Source organism: Mus caroli, unplaced genomic scaffold (genome assembly GCF_978045245.1).
Source record: "Mus caroli unplaced genomic scaffold, Mus_caroli_1 scaffold_2, whole genome shotgun sequence".
NCBI lineage: Eukaryota > Metazoa > Chordata > Mammalia > Rodentia > Muridae > Mus > Mus caroli.
Genome location: NW_028227257.1, coordinates 87,130,644 through 87,150,014, shown reverse-complemented (window position 1 = coordinate 87,150,014; position 19,371 = coordinate 87,130,644). Strand labels below are relative to the sequence as shown.

Sequence of the window (19,371 nt, the reverse complement as noted above, 5' to 3'; positions counted from 1 at the left end):
TGGTGGGATGTCTGTCAACTGCCCTTACACGAAGGGGTGAATCTTGTGAGACACCCCCATGCCAGACTGCTTCATGGGCATGTTCCCTAACAGACCCCCCATCTTGGGTATTTGAGAACCCACACATTCTACTTTTGGTACTGCCCGTGAGGATAGTGTTTGCACTGTGACATGCTTTACTGCAGCAGAATTCTGGCCGTGACACCTGAGAGAATCGGCAGCTGCAGGGCAGCCCCAGTGATCATCCCATAGGGATGTGGACTGAGCACTCCAGCAGGAGCCACTCCTGTTCTGGTCTCCTGCTCAAATGAAGGCTGACTTCTGCACACGGCCAGCCTTCTGTGCTCTCAGACTCCAGGTGGCAGGGGATGAGGTGAAGAGCCTGCTTAAATTCTGGGGCTGATCCTCCATAAACCTTGACCCAGAAAAATTTTTGGCTGAAAGGAAGAAGAGCCCATGATGGGAGTTGGGGTGGGAGCTATTGACTATACTGAGAGTACAGGGATGATGCTGCGAGTTTTCATGTGGTGTCCTGGGACCCCCTTCCAAGCTGTACCCCACAATAGGGGATGGCCTTGATGGTCCCTGGAAGCCAGTGCTGCCCTTGCATGGTAAGCACATTGCTGAATGGTCCCTTCCCTCCAGCAAGCACGACAGCAGTGAGAAGACAGGAATGAGCATCTCACAGGCAATCAAAGTAAACAGAGGCTCCATGTACAAGTAGGGGCAGAAGCTAGACTCGCTCTTATCGGCCTGGTACCCACCCAGTGGAGGACCTATGACTGTTCCCTGTTATATGAGCTCAGGAGGTAAAGTCACCCACCCCAGCCACCCAGCTGGTAAGTGAAGGCATCCTACTTTGCATTTGGACTGGATATGATGGCTGGAGCCTAGCACCTCCACTGAAAGGAGGCAGCCTTTGGTCTGCATGTGCTGAGCTGAGAGAGGGGACCTTCTGTGAATGTCCTAGGGGGAGAGATGGCCCCTCCCCCACATGGGATGTGTCATCCTCATAGGGTCAGCCAAGAGTGAAGGGTAAGCTATAAGGGCTGTGGGAAGAGAGAAAGATGACGTCATCACAGCTTAGTAATTCTTTGGCAGAGCCTGGGATCCCACCTTGGGAGGGGGAGGGAGGAGGAGGGGCAGTTTGTAAGCTTCAGCCAGGAGGCTGCCAAGTCCGAGTCCTCAGACATGGCTGGGCACCCAGCCAGGACTACCTCAGACCCTAGGGACGTCCTAGTGAGGGAGTGAAGCGGTGCTCCAGAGAGGACAGTCCCCCTGGTGTCTTGGGAGGGGACTCTGGGGAAAGGTGACAAGATCATACAATGTAGAGAGTGATACTCAGACTGTCTGACTGCCTGACTGGCAAGGCTAGTGGCCAGCCATGTCCTAATCGATGCCCGACTGACTGTCTGACTGTCTGACAGTCTGTTAGTTCATTCCCTCATGGCCTCAAACACTGTCTCACTGAGTTACGTGATTGACACATGGAGATGCCAGAAAGGATGGGTTGAAAGCTTGTTCTGTCTGAGATCTTGGGCTTCTCCTGACCCTCAAGCTATCTCCTCAGAAAATCCAGGGTCAAGTGGAAGGCAGGGAGATCATGAATCTGGCCCTGGTCCCTAGGAAAGCACACTCTGGCTGTTAAGACACTCACATGCCATCACTGAGTTGGGTTGTGTTGGGTAAGCTGGACGTGCAAGCAGCTGGGGAAAGTCACACTGCTTTCCAGTGTCACTTTACAAGTCCACCTCGGGAAGCTTTCACCCTTGCTCAGGTCGGAAGTCAGCAGTCCCAAGACATTTCTAACCCATCACTGTGAGATGACCAAACATCTTAGGTGGCTCTCAGTTGCAAACACTGGCTGACGATGAAAAGTGTCTGACTGGTCCCAGAGGATGGGTACAGCGCCAGCACTTGCTGCCTCTGCTGTCCTCTTTAGGCACCCATCTGGAAGTGATGGCCCTGGTAGTGATGGATGGTCTTTGCTCCTCTTCCTGAGGTCACTAGTTTCATGGGGAAGGCTGCCTCAGTTCTTCTGGGTCTAGAAATATTGGGCTATATTCGTCCCTCTGAGGACCATGTGTGACTCCCCCAGGAGCTGCTCCCCCACCCCTGGGCTTCCCACAGCCACCCTGCAAATATGCTGTCATGGTGCCCTCATGTATGCTTCATGATGGAACTCTAGGGGTATGGGGGAAGTAGAGAGAAAGGAAAAGGGAGAGGAAAAAGGAAAAGGATGAAGAGGAGGAGGAAGATGAGAAGGAGGGGCTGTGTTTGGGGAAACAACATGGCTCATCTTTGAGCCACAGAAAACCATCCATGTCTTGTACTCTAATGAGCCCCTGGGGTCCTAGTCCACCCTCCCTTTGGAGCCACTTTCTGGTCCTGCGTCTGTTATGGGTCTGATGTTGCAAACAGGTACCATATCTGTCCATTCCACCATGTCCTCAACCTGCTGACACCACATGCTGTCATCTCCTATGGTTCATGGGAAAACTTGGCCAAATCCAACAGCAGGACAGGCACTCAGGTGACTCCCTCTTAATGGGGCTGGACACTACTCACTTCCTGGGGTACCGCAGTTCCCCCCTCATAAATATCCTTCTGACCAACCTTCCTTTCCTCTTCACAAGCCACTGGCCCCATACACGTGCCCCCAGAGCTCACTACACAGCCTCTCAACCCAGCTTCTCTGGGCTCCTGTGTCACATGGTCTCCTATCTGCCAGCAGCTGTGCTCTTCCTTAAGGGTCGGCCAAGCCTAAAGGAGTCCAAACACTGCTCCAACTGGAACCTGGAAGCATCCTCAGACCCCTGCTCTCTCACCCATGACCCTCCTTCCTTGATAGATTCGTTTAGTTAGCATCCCCATCCCATCGCATGAATCAGGTTTTAGTGGTGACACAGGATAAGGAATCCCTGTTCCCAGCAGGGGCATAGCTTGCTGTCCTACTCCGTCTCCTCAGCAGCAACTGTGCCATGTGTGCTGGCCTTGAAACTAAACTCCCTGCCCTGACTCAAGCCCCTCCAGTAATCACGACACAAAGACGCTAACTGTCCCCCTCGCCCATGCCTGCCCACACTCACCCACACCTCTGAGCTCTTTTCCTCCGCAACTAGCTTCTATTCCTCCTGCTTTGGGCGCACTTGCAGGAATGGGTCCCAGAATTCTCTTCACCTCCAGGGTCTCCTGATACTGCTCCTTACCCTCGGGAACCCTGGTCAGTGCAGAGCAGCTGTGGTCACCTTCCTCTCTGATCGTGAGCTAGGGGTAAGCGTGGTTCAGTGCAGAGCCCTGAGGCTCTCGGTGAGTCCTCAAGACCCAGGAGTCAGACAGTTCTGTGCGATGCACTGGAATTCACTCAGCATCTACTTTAAGTTGGGGCTCTGACAGGCACTCATCACACAGAAGTATCAACTTTCTACATAGATTAAAGAGTCCTGTAACACACAGTCTCGGGCTCATGAGTACAACACACACACACACACACACACACACACACACACACACGAGACTCTACTTTGGAGATGTTTTCCTAGATGCTCTGCTTTGTGACACCCAGGTTGACAAGGGATATCTAACTCTCCAACACTTCTCCCACTTCCACATAGGCAGCCTCTTTCCTTTCTGGGGTCTCAAGGGACCTTCACTGAATTATAGCTCTAAGCCTGGCCTGTAACCCCATCTGTGGCTTAGCCGAACAGCTGTCTCGCTAGACCTCAGAGGCCTCCTACATGGCAGACCCGGGCTGCTCACAGGTCATGACTCTGCCCTAAGCTGCGTTATTTTGGAAAGAGTTGCCCTCTGCTGTCCAAGAGCAGGGCAGACCTAGGGTCTGGTTTAGGGTTCCCCTTGGGCCACCCCAATACACAAGACCCTAAACCTCCCTCTCCTCCATCTCTTCACTCCTAGCAGACTGACACCTCTCCTCAAGGCTGACCCCATGACAATCCTTGAGAAAATCTCCAGGTCTCTCTCCTGGCCTCCCATTCAGGCAGGAGGGCGTGTGGGCACCAAGCCTAGATAGTGGACAGAGCCCAGGGCCTCTCACATGTCAGGCAACTGTTCTACCACTGAGCTACCTACACCCTTGGCCATTTAAACATTTTATATATATATAATTTTGAGATACTCTGACCAAGTCCTATAACCCCCCTGCCTTAGCCTCTAAGTAGGTTAGCTGAGTTTACAGGCTTAAGCCACCAGATCTATATGGTGGCATGTCTTATGTTACCTGTGTGCCTATACTGACAGATGCTTATTAAAGGCTAGATTCTTTGAACCCTTCAGTCAAGGACCCAGGTCTCTAAGAAGAGGCTGAAGGGTGACTAGGCCAAGTACAGGACTGTCCACAAGAATTCCCTGTGCCTTTGCTCTTTCTGAAGCACCTTATTTCCCTCTGAAACACAGTTCCTCCCTCCTCCCTCCCTCTCTCCCTCCCTCCCTCCCTCCCTCCCTCCCTCCCTCCCTCCCTCCCTCTCTCCGTCCCTTAACTCTACAATGTATATTAAATGCTCACTACATGTCAGTCCCTGTGCTACAAGCTCGGTCAGGGCATAATGAAAAGCACAAGCCCTTTTAGCCTCCAGGGAATCTAGATTCCAGCAGAGGGTACAATCTCCAGGGCAAGGCAGGAGGCGAGCATGATTGGCTGGTTCTGCCCTGAGCGGCTCTTCTGGACCTCTCTTAGCCAGGAAGCTCGGGAACTCACAGTGTCCTGTGGTAGCTCCGAAGAACAGGGCCAGCACTAGGCCCAGTTTTGAGAGGAGAAACCAACAAGCAGAGCAGAGCTTGTATTTGAACCCGTGGCCCACTGGGCAGACAGACTGAAGGCACTCACCATAGGGAGGCCAGGCCAGGCTGCTTGCATATTCAGGGGTAGACAGGAGTTCCTCAAGGCTAACCTGTAAGAAGGAAACTGAGGAAGATTTCTATGGAGCCAGTGCTTGACATGTGGCCCAGGACAGCAGGAAGCAAGGCAGACTTGAGCACTGGCTGCCCATTTACAAATGTGGCCCATTGGGGACGGGAGGCTGGCAGGTACAGGGTTTAGACACTGAAGGGGGTCAGGATGGAGGAGTCCAGAGTCTGAGGGTATGAACTGAGCTGTGAAACCTTGCTCTCTCACCCGGAAGAAGTGAAGGTTGTCCAGAACCATGCAGGAGCAGATGAAGCTGTCATGGGGGAGGAGCTATGGTAGTGTGCACAGTGCACACTGGTAGTGCCTGCTGTGTACCAGGAGTGGGAGTTTAAAGATAAGCTAGCTGGGTGGGGTGGCTCACATCTCTAAGCCAGCATTCAAAGGCAGAAGGAGGAAGACTGGTATGGAGGATTTGAGGGCAGCCTAGATGTATAACAAAGTACTAAGCCAGCCTGGGCTACACAGTAAGAGCCTGGTGGTGGAGCTATTTCTTACTCTTGCTCAGCCATGGAACTCTTCTGCAGCACCCTGCAAGTCAGCAGTTTGATAGATCTCCAGCGGCACATGAGGTCAGAAGACCCTGTCCAACAATGTGTTCTCTCAGCCTACCAGCCCGCTTTCTGCAACACACACAGAACCTGGGGAAGTTTCTCTCTCTCTCTCTCTCTCTCTCTCTCTCTCTCTCTCTCTCTCTCTCTCTCTCTCTCTCTCTCTCTCTCTGACATAGGGTTTCATGTAGCCCAGGCTAGCCTTGAACTTGCTATTGTAGGCAAGCTTAACTTTAACTATCTGATTTTCCTGCCTCTATTTCCCACAGGTATGCTATCATGCCATCATGCCCAGCTTATACAGTTCTGGGGATCACACCTGGGGCTAGGTAAGCCATTTACCATATGAGCTACATCTGAGGTACAATTTAAAAACCACAACTATGATGGCCAGGGGGAAAGATACCTGCCTGAACTCAACCAAGCTGGAGGTAGAGCGTGGAATAGCCACTCTTTTTTATTGGATATTTTATGTATTTACATTTCAAATGTTATCCCCTTTCCTGGTTTCCCCTCCGGAACCCCCTCTCCCATCCCCATCTCCCTGCTTCTATGAGGATGCTCCCTCTCCAACCCACCCACTCCCACCTCACTTCCCTGGCATTCCCCTATACTGGGGAATTGAGCCTTCACAGGACCAAGGATCTCCCCTCCTATTGACAATGCCATTCTCTGCTACATATGTATCTGGAGCTATGGAGCCCTCCATGTGTACTCCTTGGTTGGTGGTTTAGTCCCTGGGAACTCTAGGGGATCTGGTTGGTTGATACTGTTTTCTTCCTATGGGGTTGCAATCCCCTTCAGCTCCTTTAATCCTTTCTCTAACTCCTCCATTGGGGACCCCGTGCTAAGTTCAATGGTTGGCTGTGAGGCAATGATACGTTCTGTACCTCTCTGGAGCATCCCTTTTCTTATATGTAGAGTGATCCTAGCCCACCCAGCCTGGCTGGGAGGACTTCAGGGATGAGAGAGGGCTTGGCACATAATAGGAACACAGAAAACCCATCACTAAAGAAGGAGTTGAGATTGCTCCAGTCTCAACTGGGCCTAGTGCTCCATCCTACAATTCTGTAGCTGGTGGAGGTGGAGGCAGGATAATCACCACCAGTGTGAGGTCAGCCTGGATTACATAGTTTCAGGCCAGCCAGGGCTACATAGTTAAGACCTTGTCTCAACTCTCCTCCTCCACCTTCCCCCTCCCCTAGAAAAATTAAAAGATAAAATAAAAGCCATTCTAGCAATGAGCCTTTAGGAGCCCATGGATAAATATCTGCTGATCAAATAGAAAGGAAGCAAATGCCCTATGTCAGCCAAGCTTCCCCATGACATTAGAGGCCCAGGCTGGCCACTGGAGTGCTGAAGGAGACTCGGAGTGGCTGGGGAGCGGGAGACTGAGAACATTCCAAATGACGTCAGCTCCCGTGTCCAGAATGCATCCACTCCCACAGCGCTGACATTAAGTCTTGTCAGGCAGGAGACAGACAGTGAGTCTGTAAGGATGGGTGTCTCAGTTCCACGCTGCCTCCAGCTGTCCCTCAGTCTTGCCCTGGACCACTGTCTGCTGCCTCAGTCCTGCCTTTCTGATGATTAACTGAGAGGATGTGCCTGCAAAGCTGAGATGAGGTCCCATCTGTCAAGGGCTCAAAAGCAACTGTCAGTACTGTTATATGTTGTATGAGGTCACCGTCAGATTGGCTAGTGACCAAGGTGGAGTAATTGACATTCAGGTTCTAGGCACAAAAGAACTACGGTTTATGCAAATCAGCTACAGGCTTTGCTGGCTTTCACTTGCTCCTGTGGCTGGCACAAGCGGCTATGAGAGAGCATGAGTGGGTAGCTCTGCTGGGGTGGGATGTTGCTGCCTGGATCGGGTGATGGGTACCCTACCTCTAATCTTCCTTCATGATGACCTGGGCTTCATATTAAAGTGCCTGGTGTGTGTGTGTGTGTGTGTGTGTGTGTGTGTGTGTGTAATATCTTTCTGTCTGTCACTGTGTCTCTGACTCTGTCTCTGTGTGTGTGTGCATGCGTGTGCGTGAGTGCATGTGTTCACAACCACTTGAAACTCTGGCTTAGGGTTGGCATACTGTCTCTTCCCCATATCCTGCTAGCCAAATCAAGTAACAGACCCAGCGAAGTCCCTGAGGAGCTGGCCAGAGTCATCATGTTGATCGGAAATGCAGAACAGTGTAATTTTTCCCAACAGCTGAGCACAGTACCCAGACACAGGGTAAAACCCTGCAGTCTACCCTGAAACTACCCTCTGCCCCTCCTCTCCACCTCCAGTAGAGCCCTTCTAGTGCCTTCCTCCATAGGAGATGGAAAGCAGATAATGTCACAGGGCAGGCACAAACATCCCCAGTGCAGTCGTGGGGACAGGGTGACCTCATCCCTCATCAGTCAACCCGAGCTCAAATCCTCAGAAGCAGGATGTCCTCACAGCACACCTGGATGACCCTTGTCCCTAGGTGCTGGATAAGTAAACCATTAACCCATCCTGAACTAAGCAGTTCTGCCCATCTAAGCTGCAGACAGTTCCCCTGGCCTCTTGAGGAAGGTCTTCCTGCCAGGTGCACAGAGGGGAAGCCCAAATCGGGACCCAGCTGGGGCATGGGAGCAGGGAGCTGGGGGAAGCAGTAGGAAGTTTCTCATTTGCATTCGCGTTCTGATTGGTGCACGCTCCCCCTCTCCCCATCTTGATAAAGTAGCCTGTAATGTCCTAGGCCATGGGGCAGTCAGGTGAGAGCAGCCAGTCCAGGGACTGGCTTCTTCCATTTATCATGTGCACTTACAGTCAGGGAAAGATGGGAGTTCTAATTCCCAATGCTGCCTTATGTGTCCTGAACACATAGGCATTTCCCAGTTTGTGTTTGCACTCCTCCTCCTATCCCTGGCCCCACAGACTGGGCCTGGGCTCCCTCCAGGCTGGATATAAGTAGGCACGTGACAATAGTTACTGCAGGAGTCCATGCTTCCATGGACCTTACTGGGTGTGCTGCCTCAGAAATGGCCTAGCTTCTCCATCCTTTTTCTGAATGAGGTCTTTAATTCTTGCTGGACTTGAGGACTCATGGAAAGGGCACTGACCCTGAGTCAGTCCCCCGGAGTCAGTCTAGCTTCGATGGTGGGTATGGTGCTATCACATACCGAATTATGGCTCCTCCGGTCCCCATCTTCCACCCACCCTGCTCCTGGGCTTCAGACTTTAGCTGCTCTTTCTCCCTGGTGTCTTGCAGAAAGGTCTATCCTGCTCCAGACATAGGCTGTTGCCTGAGGCATTTGAGGTGACATGGGAAGGAGGACTCTGTTCCATCAGATTCCTTTGTCTCTGGGACCAGAGCTTCGTCTCCTGAAGGTCCACAGCTCCATCTTCTTCCTGTAGACCTTGTTCAGTCATGGGAGGGCCACTTGCAGACGATGAGCCGCTGGTGCTGAGGTCACCATGGGGCTCTTAGGAAGCATGCATGGGACCTCATGTGCTCCCCCAGTCACAATGGGTTACAGCTGCTTTCCTTACAAGACCTAAGCAAAATGTTTATCCTGAGAGCTCTGGGAACAGGGGCACTTTGGACCCAACCGACTTGATTTCAGTGCAGGGACAGCAGAACTCCTGCTTCCTGCTTGCAGCTATTCCCCATTCTTCTATTTCCTTCCCCAGGATGCCCTGGGGTGTCCCACTGTGCACTTGGCTTAGCTTGTGCTCACAGCAGTTGGCCGTTGCATGCTGAGGTGTGACATGTGTGCATGTGCTTGCCTAGGTGTGCATGTCACGCTCCTGTGGTCAGGACAGGCCATGTGGGCTGGAGTAGGACTTTTTGCGTCTGTGGTTTGTTATTTTGTGGAGTGCTGGGAGTGGAGCCCAGAGCCTCCTGCAAGGCAAGTGCTATCACTCTACAGCCCCTGTCTCATCTCATAGCACAGTTTTAAAATTATTTTATTAGTTTTTCATGTGTCTTGCCTGCATGTATGTCTCTGCATCTTATACGTGCAGTGCCCTCAGAGGCCAGAAGGTGGCACTGGATCCCTTTGCTACTAGAACTGCGGACAGACTGAGCCACCATGTGGATCTAGACAAGCAGCCGGTGCTTCCCCCATCCCCCAACACATTTTTATTGATTATTTGAGAATCTTACATCATGCACCCAGATCACACTCACTTCCCAGTGCTCCCAGGTCTGCTCCCAACCTTATGACCCACAAAAAGGAGAAAAAACAAACAAGTCTAATTTATGTTGCCCACACACTCACTGGAGCATGGTCAAACTCCCAGTGGCCAGCCACTTAAAGACAACTGAGCCTTTCCCTGTCTGCACTCGCCCTCAGAAGCCGTAAGTTACAGAGAGTTATACTCCAGCATCCTTATCACAGGTTTTAAGAGACCTCTTCAATGGCTTCCTGTCTAGGCTGTTACTTTGGTGGGGGAGGAAGGGAGGGGTTGTCACAGAAGCCTTCAATGTCCCTTTCTCAACTCTGAGTCTACAGTGACCAATACCACTGCATAAGTAGCTTCATTGCCTTTTACAGTCAGCAGGAGCAGGGATCATGGTCCCAGGTGGCAGCTCGGCCCATGGCCATCAACATGACCGGCAGCTGCACAGAGCACAGGCACGGGTCCCCCGTGACATCACAGGCCATGGACATCAATATGGCTTCCAGCAGCAGCACAGACTATAGACACCTGCATGAGCAGCCAGTTTTGTTAACCACTGAGCCATCTCTCCAACTCTTGTCGTTTTTTGTTTTTTTTTTTTTTTAATGTATTATCAGTGTGTGGGGCATGCACACAAGGTAGCGTACATGAGGCCAGAGTTCACCTTTATGGAGGGATTTTATGCTTTCTACTTTTGTGCGAGTTTCCAGGGATCAAACACAGGACAGAGTATTTGTTCAGAAACAGCATTTATGTGCTGAGACTTCTTGCTATTCCCATGGCTGTATTCTTAAGAGACTCGAAATTCTATTAGTTTCCAGAAAGCACTCATGGGATGAATGGATTCGCCTTAGTTCGTGGGTTTGGAAAACCTCCAAAGAACAGCCAGACACTCCTGAGGCAGGAAGAGGTGCCAGCTTTAGCCAGGAGATGACCTAGGACCTATGTCCCACACACACCCTGTCATCTCTCTGTGGCAGTGACTGCCTGCCTGAAGGATCCCCAATCTAGAAGAGTCTGGGAACAGACTCAGTATCTGGAATACTCCTCTTTGATGGGGCCCTCCCGCCACAGTTCACAGCCTGCAAGGTCGGCGGCTGTGACTTCACCTAGCCGAGAAAAAAACTGAGCTCTTGGGGGAATCCAAGGGTCTGGCATCCAAGTGTGGTGTGTGTGCACGCACATACCCTGGCCTGATATTTTGAACAACTCTTCCCCACTGACCACAGCAGTTAGTCAAACTGAAATAACCTAACACTGGCCACTGAAATCCCCCAACACCCTCTCTCAGCCCCTGCATCTCTCTCCCTGTATATGGGTTATATACAAGACCCAATCCTAGCTTAAGCCTTCCCTTCCCATTGGTCATCGTCTATGCCTATCATCATCTTCCTGCACTGTCATTGGCTTCCTCAGGGGCTGAAAGGCACAATCCTGCCTGGCCCAGACACTACTGGGCACTACCAAGGACACCTTTCTTCCTTCAGCCCATGTGACAATCTTCTGCCCAGCATGTTCCTAGCCTGCACCATGGCGGGAGGGACAGCAGCCGGTAGGTGGCGCTGGTGCCCACTGAAGACCCCACAGGAGCAGCCCAGTGCCCTAGGAAGGGAGCAACTCAGGATTTAGGGGTTCAAGGCCAGGTCCTTCCTGACAGATTTTCACAGACCTGGAAGGAAGGGAAGAAGGTGGGGCAGGGAAGGGAGTTCACTGTGTCCCCCTCACACCTGAGAGGCTCATATAGCTCAACAGCATGACATAGTCTGAAGGGTTTTCCAGGCTCAGAACAACCCAAGATTTCCTCCTGGGAGGCAGAGCTGTGGGGCTGAGGTGGATGGAAAGAGAGCCAGTATCTGTCTGGAGCCTGCTCAAGCCACTTATACCCACTTTCCTATTTCCAGGGTCCTCTATGGAGTCATTCCCCCAGAGTACAGCAGAGTATACAGAAAACATATGGCCCTGGGTCTCCAACTACCAACCAGGTCATCTCTTGGACTGTCACCTCCTTCCCTGACAGGGGCAGAGGCCCAAGTGGCCTTTGAAGCCGGAAGTATGGGCTTCAGTCCTTGCTCTGGTGTCCTCTAGTCACCAGGCTTTAGGTAAAGGAGGCAGGTAAGAGCTACCAGCCTGGACTGAACCCCATCCTGTGACCTTAGCATATTCTTTAGTGTTTTTCAGTGTGTATAATCTACAGTGGCTCTCAGTTCCATGCTAGCTAACAGTGGCCACTCCTGTGTATGCTTGAGTGGGCAGGTATGGGTATAGGGTTGTCTTGCCTCCCTAGTCCCATTCTTATACTTTCTCTACACTCTACACTCGGGCTAAGAAGAAATTACAGCAGGGAGCAAGAGACCCACCCAGTGTACCCAGTGTAACCTCAGGGGACCAAGGGAGCCCTGGCAAAGACCCCGACATGGAAGTCTTTCCTTCCCACAGGCACTGTGAGTACAAAACTCTGCCTACCTGGCAGCCACCTTCTAGTCACCCCCACAGACCCCAGCAACTGCTGCGCCCTGCCTCCCACAGACTGGACTGGTCTGTTCAGTCTGCGGCACTGCAGGATGGGGGGAGCCAAGAGAAATGGGTACATCCTCTGACTGGGGTTGCCAAGTGACAAGCACCCCACTGAGGGCCTCACACCACCCTGCTAAATCCAAAGCTTCAGGGGGAAAAGGAGAAAACCCCCAAGAACCGTGCCAGGGTCCTGTAGCCTCCCCTGAGTTCAGTCAGCCATTTGTCACGTTAGCAGTGGCTCTTTCTCTGAGGGGGGACGGGCTACCTCCAGCCTCCCAGAGACCTCTAAGTGGATCGGACCCTTTCCAGGCCCCACACAGACCTGAGATCAGCTTAACCCTCAGTTCTGCACATGTGATGCAGGTCCCTGATGCATGCAGCTCAGGACTAACCGTGTGTAGCTGGAACTCCCATCATGCCCTGCATGCTCACTTACAGAATGGCCAGTGGACAGGAGCCAGGCCCCAGCCACTTTGTGATTAGCCTTCTCTCACCGCTTACAAGGGACAAGGCTAGGTGTCCTTGGCATAACTTCACCATTCATCAATGCCATCAAAAGCTCCTGCTCCGTGCTCAGGCAGGAGGCTGAGCTACTCCCCTCAAGCTCCCCAGTATCTGTGAAGCAGGGCTCCAGGCTCGTGCTCTTTCAATACTAACTGCTGAGTAAAACTGGGACCCCATTGCATCAGCCACTGGCCTTCCTTGCATCCTTTCATCCTTGGCAAAGAGCAACGCTCTTGTGCCTGCTGCCAGTGGGGCGCGCACAGGCTCCTTGTTTGCTTTTTTTGGCCCGGTGACAGAAAAGTTGTCCCCGGTTGGGGATTAGCAGGGAGTAGCCTTGAGTTCTGGAGTCCAGGAAGTCACCTTTCCTATCACTAAGGACAGGGTCAAGAAGGGTTATCCCTGAAATTGACAAAGCCTCCCCTTTAGCTTTCCACTGAGAAGCATAGAGGTAGAGCTTCATGGTTTGTCACAACCCTGAGAGCTTAAAAGATGATGACTGTTTTCACTGAGTTCCAACAGATTGATTCAGAGTGCTGAGTTGAGAAATCTAAGGTCACAATGAGTAATGAAGACCATTAAGTCCATCCAAAGAGCAGCTAGGCCAAGAAAATGCGATTGGTGATTGATTGGTGATGTCTGCTGAGGACGGAGCTATGTAGAGTGGTCTAGGTATGCTGTATGCATTTGCTACCTGATGAGCCACTTAGGCTGTTTATTTCACTCCAGTGCACACTTCCTCAAGATTTATTTTTCTTGTAATGTTTTATGGTTTCTGTTTGTTTTGTTTTTGAGACAGGGTCCTACTATGTAGCCCTAGCTGTCTTGGAACTTGCTACGTAGATCAGTCTGCTTTCAAGCTCAGAGATTCTCTTGCCTCTGCCTCTAGAGTGCTGGAATTAAAGGTGTGCAACGATGCCCAACTTTATATTTTAGTATGACACTTTCTAGGGCAGCCAAGGTTATCAGTGGAAAAAGCTGGGCCAGTATTACTTCGAGACACCAGCCCTGGAACAGGGCAAGTGCTCACTTCAGGTCTCTGACAGGGCCTCACGCTGCCTGGCTAAACCCCTAGCTTGAAGGAGGAGGAGGAGGAAGGGGAAGAAAAAGGAGGAGGGGGAGGGAGAAGGGGAAAGAAGAGGAAGAAAAGGAGGAGAGGAGAGGGGAGGGAGGGAGAGGGAGAGGAGTCCTAGTGGTTGATATTGTCAGGGAACCCAGGCTTCCTGGGGCCCCAGTCTGGCACAGGGTGCTATGGTGGGTCTAGCAGTGAGCTTGCATGGATGGCCTCTGACCACAGAAAGTCTCTTGACCTTCTGTCCCAGGACTAGGCTTTCTGGCTGAGTCCTATTCATTCTTCTCTCTTTGGCTCACACCCTGGCTCAGTGTCACCAAATCCTGTTAATCTAAGTCAACTCAATTCAGGAATCACTCCCTGGTTTGCACGAATGCAGATTCCTGGTCCCCTCCAGCTCTGCAGCTTCAGCCCCAGCCCCAGCCCCTACCATGCTCTTGACCTCTGGAGTTTGCATCCTCTGAAGTGTCCCCCCTGACTGAGACTTGCAGCAGGCCAGGTACCTGCAGGAAACAGGAACCATTGGTTCCCTGAGCTCCTACAATGGGGCAGCAGTGCCCCCTGGTGGGTACTGCCTGAAGCATTTCTCTTCCACAGCCGAGCCACTCACTAGGAGGGAAGAGAAGGGAGGTCTTCCCAGTCTTCCAGGGCCCTACAAGTGAATGGGAGAAGTCCCCACCAGGCCATCCCTCCCAGCTTCCGCCTGCTCCTGTGTGGGCACTCCTCATCATGTTGTTTGGCTCTGCGTTTGTCTGGGCTGAGTGTGCAGAGGCTGCGAGGGATGATCCATTTCAAAAGCCCTCAGGCTGCACAGTCTACCTGCCTGGCTTCTTATGAAAAGGTTTCCTCCTGTGAGTCTTAACGGAAGCTTGATGTTCCAGGAAGAGGCCACAAGCACTGTGGCTTCCTGGCTCTCTACAGCCCCCTTCCAAGCACCTGTACCCAGGTGTTTGAGGAGGAAGGACAGCGAGAATGAACTGGTGTCAGCTGTGACACTGTGACACAGGAACCCCACGTCATGCTTTCAGGTTCATCCCATGGCTCCCTCCTGTCACCGCCACATCCTCTTCACACCATAGTTCAGGATACTGCCTCCTCAGGCTGGATCATTATAAACCCTCCTTTAATAATTGATTCCAGAGATGAGTGTATGGAACCCCTCCCCCACCCTGCAAGGCACAGCCTCACCCACCCTTAGCCCAGAGGACAGGGGACAGCTGCCAAGAAACACCAGTCCAGATCCTCCTCTCATCCAGGGTCTTGTGCCAGACCTGAGGGACCCACACCCCTAAGTTTTCAGGTCCCTCACCAAGAGGAGCGCACCAGAGGCTACCTGGGCCAGTCCTCCAGGAGGTCCCTCAGTTCAGTTCCCTGCTGAACTGATCTTGGGGGTGGGGTGGGGGGAGAGTGCTCCAAGTGTGTGGAAGACCGCCTACCCTGTCTCCCACAGAAACATGGAAAACCCATGAAGAAAGTGTGACAGTGGGGAAAACCCCACCAACCTTTCCTGTGGCCTTTCCCTGGGCAGCTACGGGTGCTACACCCACCCTCCCTGGTTTTTAATACAATACAATATGACTTCAGGGTGGAGACCCAGCTATCCTGTGTACAGTAATACTGGGAGCCATTTCGAGCTGTTAAAATATCCCAGGCAGTAGGAAGAAAGGCCACAGAATAGCCAGGGCCCCATATTGGTGGCAGAAGGACAGGGAGAAGGGCCCAGGCCCAGAAAGCTCCCAATACAACCTTTCCAGGATGGGCCAGAGGCCTCAGTGGTGGATGGAGCAGGGCCCATGTGAGAAAAAGCTAGAGAGGCCCCGTGGGTGGAGAAATAGGACGGTGGGGACATCAGCAGCCTCAGTACTTGGGGACCTTGCTGTAGTCTTCAGAATGAATGTACCGGCACAAACATATGGACAGGAACAACCCCAGCAGCTGTGAAGGACAGAGCAAAGTCAGGAAGGCCCGCCAGGGTCCCAGGACCCTGCCCTCCAGCTCCATACTGGGTTCCAGTCACAACCACCCTGAGGCAGACAGGCAAGCTGCTGAAGGAGGCCCAGAGAGGGATAGTACCCAATCTGACGTCACACAGACAGATGGGCTGGGGTCAGGGCAGCTCTAGAAGCACATGGACCACTCAGTTCACAGGAAGCAGCAATGCAAGGGCACGGGGGCAGGGGGGCTTATTCGAGACAGAACCCAGGGCACAGCTGCATGGGAGAGAGGGACAGACCTCAATGACAGCAACACCAGCACACACGCCCAGAAGGATGCCGAAGTTCTCCTGAAGCCACGCCTGTGCCTTCTCCATGCAGCCCTGTGGAAAGACTCATGTCAGCCTCTGCACACAGCTGCAGCAGGCCTGCCCAGGACCGGCTCGTGAGCAGGTCCCTCATGGCACCTGTATACTATGGTGTGAGCAGATTGGGAGGAGGGGACTAACGAGGGAAGGAGGCTGAGTGACGGCCCTGGGCACGTCCAGGAGCTGGGATACCTGTCCCTCAGGGTGGCAGAGTCCAGCCCCTGGCTGCCAGCCCCACACATACCTCAGTGTTCACAGGCCAATCCTCAGGGTTGTTTTCGCTCACAGTGCTGTTGTCAGCCTCGCAGAATCCTTTCTTCACAATGAGCTGGTTGTCCTCTTCCTTGATCTTCTCGCAGGAGCATGGGTAAGTGGTCTTGGTAAAGCCCATGAGCTCCTCGTTCTCTGTCCAGTTGTAGTAGCTGACCCAGCCACAGCACTTGACCTGCGCAGTGGTGACACAACAGGTTGCTTGATTGGCCACTCAGCCCATCCTAAGCAGCCCACCTCCAGATGGAGACTCAGACTGGCCACTTCTGTGCCTCCTGGGGTGGCAGCTGTGTCCCACTCCCAGGGTGCTGGAGATGCATAGCACCCAAGGGCTGAACTTCAGTGCTGTGCATCAGAAGAGACTTCAAGAGGCCTCCGAGAAACAGTACAAACTACCAACACAGTGGAGAGCCACAGTCGGAAGCTGTTAGCATATGCATGGAGCAGAGGAGGTGAGTTCAAGTGAAACACCAGTCAGCACAAGTGGAATGCGTGCAAGGCTGTCAGTCAGGTGGCAAAGGTTGAACATGGGGCTCTCGGGTCATGGGTTCAAACCCCAGTTCTGTCATTTCAAGCTGAGCTGAGCTTTCCACAATGAAGACTAAGAACTAAGGTCGCTAATGGAGTGAGGGGTGAGGCAGACAATGTGCCACATGCTTCCAGAGAGCCCAGTGACAGACCAGTCAAGGCCAAGGCTACCTGCCAGTGTTAAACACAGGCACTTGAGATCTGGGGCGGAGCTTCCTGGTCACTAACATGAGAAAAGAGACAAGATCAATTCCATTGTTTCCAAAGACAAAATGCTCTATCCAGAGGGCAAGGCTTTCTGGGATGGAAGCTAACACTGTTCTCAGTGGATTCCTTGGAAATCAAATCCCAGGTGGGAGGGAGGATAAGCTATCTCCTGTGCCCAAGCTCTCATCTGAAACAGCCAGAAGGGGGCACTCCAAGCAAGTGTAGGGAAGCTGAGCTCTAGGCTATTCCCAAGCTGGCAAGAGTTCTGACAGAAAGGCAGAAGGGTAGGTACCACCGGCTCTGCCTCAGTGAGCGGACAGGCAGGCCTCACTTGTTCTATGACACCAGGAAGGGACAACCTTTCCAGGGTCAACAAAGAAGAGGCAGATCTGTGAACCCAGGAGCCGTCTCCAAGACTTAGGGGCCAAGAGCACTTGTGTCCTCTCTCCAAGAGTAACACAGTCACACCACATCACTGTCACTAAGACTCATCCTCACCTGCGCCTGCACGTAGTCCCAGGCCTCTTCGCGGCTGCTGGTGGCATTGGCAGTGTAGTTGCGAATGATGTCCATCACTGTGTTCCCCATCTCCTTCTTCAGCTGCAGAGGGAGTGTGAGCGTCAGGGCTGGACTTGAACCTGGGCCTCGGGGATGCTCACGCTCACACCCTGCCTCCTCCACCACAGCAATCCCAGGCCACGCTCATGGCTGCAGAACATCCACTGTCCTGGTAATCCCTAGTGCCCATTCGCTCAGTGCCAACCCTGTCAGCCACGGCCTACCCTTCAGCAGGCATTTTTCCTTTTGACGCTGAAAAGCCTCCCGTGGCCTCCCACAACTTTCCAGAGACATATCAATGCCCTTCAATGTCCTCTCAGAATTTACAAAGTCCCACGCCGTTTGCCCAGGCCTCCCCAGCCCTGGTTCCCTGCTCTTCTGTGCTGTGTGCCATTACACGAGGCCTCGTGCTGCCTCTGTGCTTCCCCTGCTGCTCAGAATGCTGTCCCCTGGATGTGAACATGGTGAGCTCCCCTGGCAAACTGCATCTCCTCAGACAGGCTCTACAGAACAGTGTGTCTCCTACCCCTCTGTCACCTTTCCCTGGCCATCCTTGTCCAGGGCTAAATGATGGTGTCACAGCTCATTCTCTATTTGGGCTTAGGGCAACTTTTCCCAGCTGCGGTGTGGGTGTCGGCTGGGGGCAGCTAGGTGTGGGTACAGATAATAAACCCACTTGCCCCATGGTTAGTCGTCACAGGGGCTGGGCAGAAGACCCGTCTCCTAGGAACAGTGAAAGTAAGAGGCACAGCATGTCCAATTTCTTGCTTTTGTGGAATGGGCTGCAGTCTCTCAGGAAAGGCCTGAGACTGCAGGCAAGCAGCCCAGGAACCCCAACCAGAAGACCCCCTAAGCCTCAGCCAGAGCCTCAGCCATGTGACCAAGCTGGCCTTCCCTACAGCCAGTGGCACCACGTGAGGCTGAGGTACTCACAACTGATAGAGGGGGCAGGGCGAGGATCTGTGGGGCCCTTCCATGGCTGCCCTCCCTGGGACTTCACAGTCCATATCCTGACTAGTAGTAGTAGTCCCCACCAGCTAGGGAATCCTAAATCCTGTGCTATCTGAGGGCTTCAGAGATAAGAGGCCATGGCCTCCTAGCTTCTCACCAACAGCCAGCTGTGAGGAGGGGAAAGATCTGCAGCTAGCTCCAGAGCGAGGTGAAACCCACAAAGGTGGGAATGTGGCCTCCAAGGCACTTAGTTCCTGCTGACCTCCCTCTAACACACAGCCCAGACAAGCAGGCTGCCATCTCCTGCTTACCCATGAGAGAACCAGAAAGATCACTGTGTAGTGCAACCCAGTACCTCTTGACTCAGCAGGTGGAGGAAAAGTTCAATGTCATCTTTGACTATCTAGGCATCACGAGACCCTGACTGAAAAACAAACCCAAAACACCTAAGCCAACAAAAACCAAGAAAAGATAAAGCAAAGAAAAGACATCGTAGAATTCTACAGCTTCCAGATCTTTCCAATCCACAGCTCAGCAGTGGCTGACTTTCACAGAATGCCCTTACTGAGATCTTTCAACTGACCCTCCCACCTGACCTGCGGCCCAGGGACTGGCCCTGTTTCCCCACCACAGGCCTAGAGAGACTTGTGAACTTAGGCAAGCCACACAACCATGTGCAAGAACTGAAGTTTGGACTTGAGCTTGTCTGCTCAAAGAACCCAGACCGCCAACCACCTGCAACGCTCCCGCTGCATTCAACCACATGCCAGAGAAGCTCCTGTGGTTTGTGCACCCCACAACTGGGCTGTCTGCCTGCAGGTCTTGAGTCTGGCTGTCCTGACCATC

The 19,371-nt window shown here is 52.7% G+C and overlaps 1 protein-coding gene across 2 annotated transcripts in view; it reads right to left on the bottom strand.

Annotated features, from left to right (window-relative positions):
* Positions 1-14,815: 14,815 nt before the first annotated feature.
* The window catches only part of Cd82 (CD82 molecule), a 42,725-nt gene continuing 38,169 nt past the window's right edge, over positions 14,816-19,371 (bottom strand). For both annotated transcript variants that reach the window (XM_085834635.1, XM_021184861.3), the window contains exons 7-10: positions 17,515-17,616; positions 16,256-16,456; positions 15,943-16,026; positions 14,816-15,644 (exon numbers count right to left, since the gene is read on the bottom strand). In XM_085834635.1, the coding sequence (XP_085690761.1) occupies positions 15,567-15,644; positions 15,943-16,026; positions 16,256-16,456; positions 17,515-17,616 (465 nt within the window). In that variant the 3' untranslated portion in view covers positions 14,816-15,566. The remainder of the gene's footprint in view (positions 15,645-15,942; positions 16,027-16,255; positions 16,457-17,514; positions 17,617-19,371) is intronic.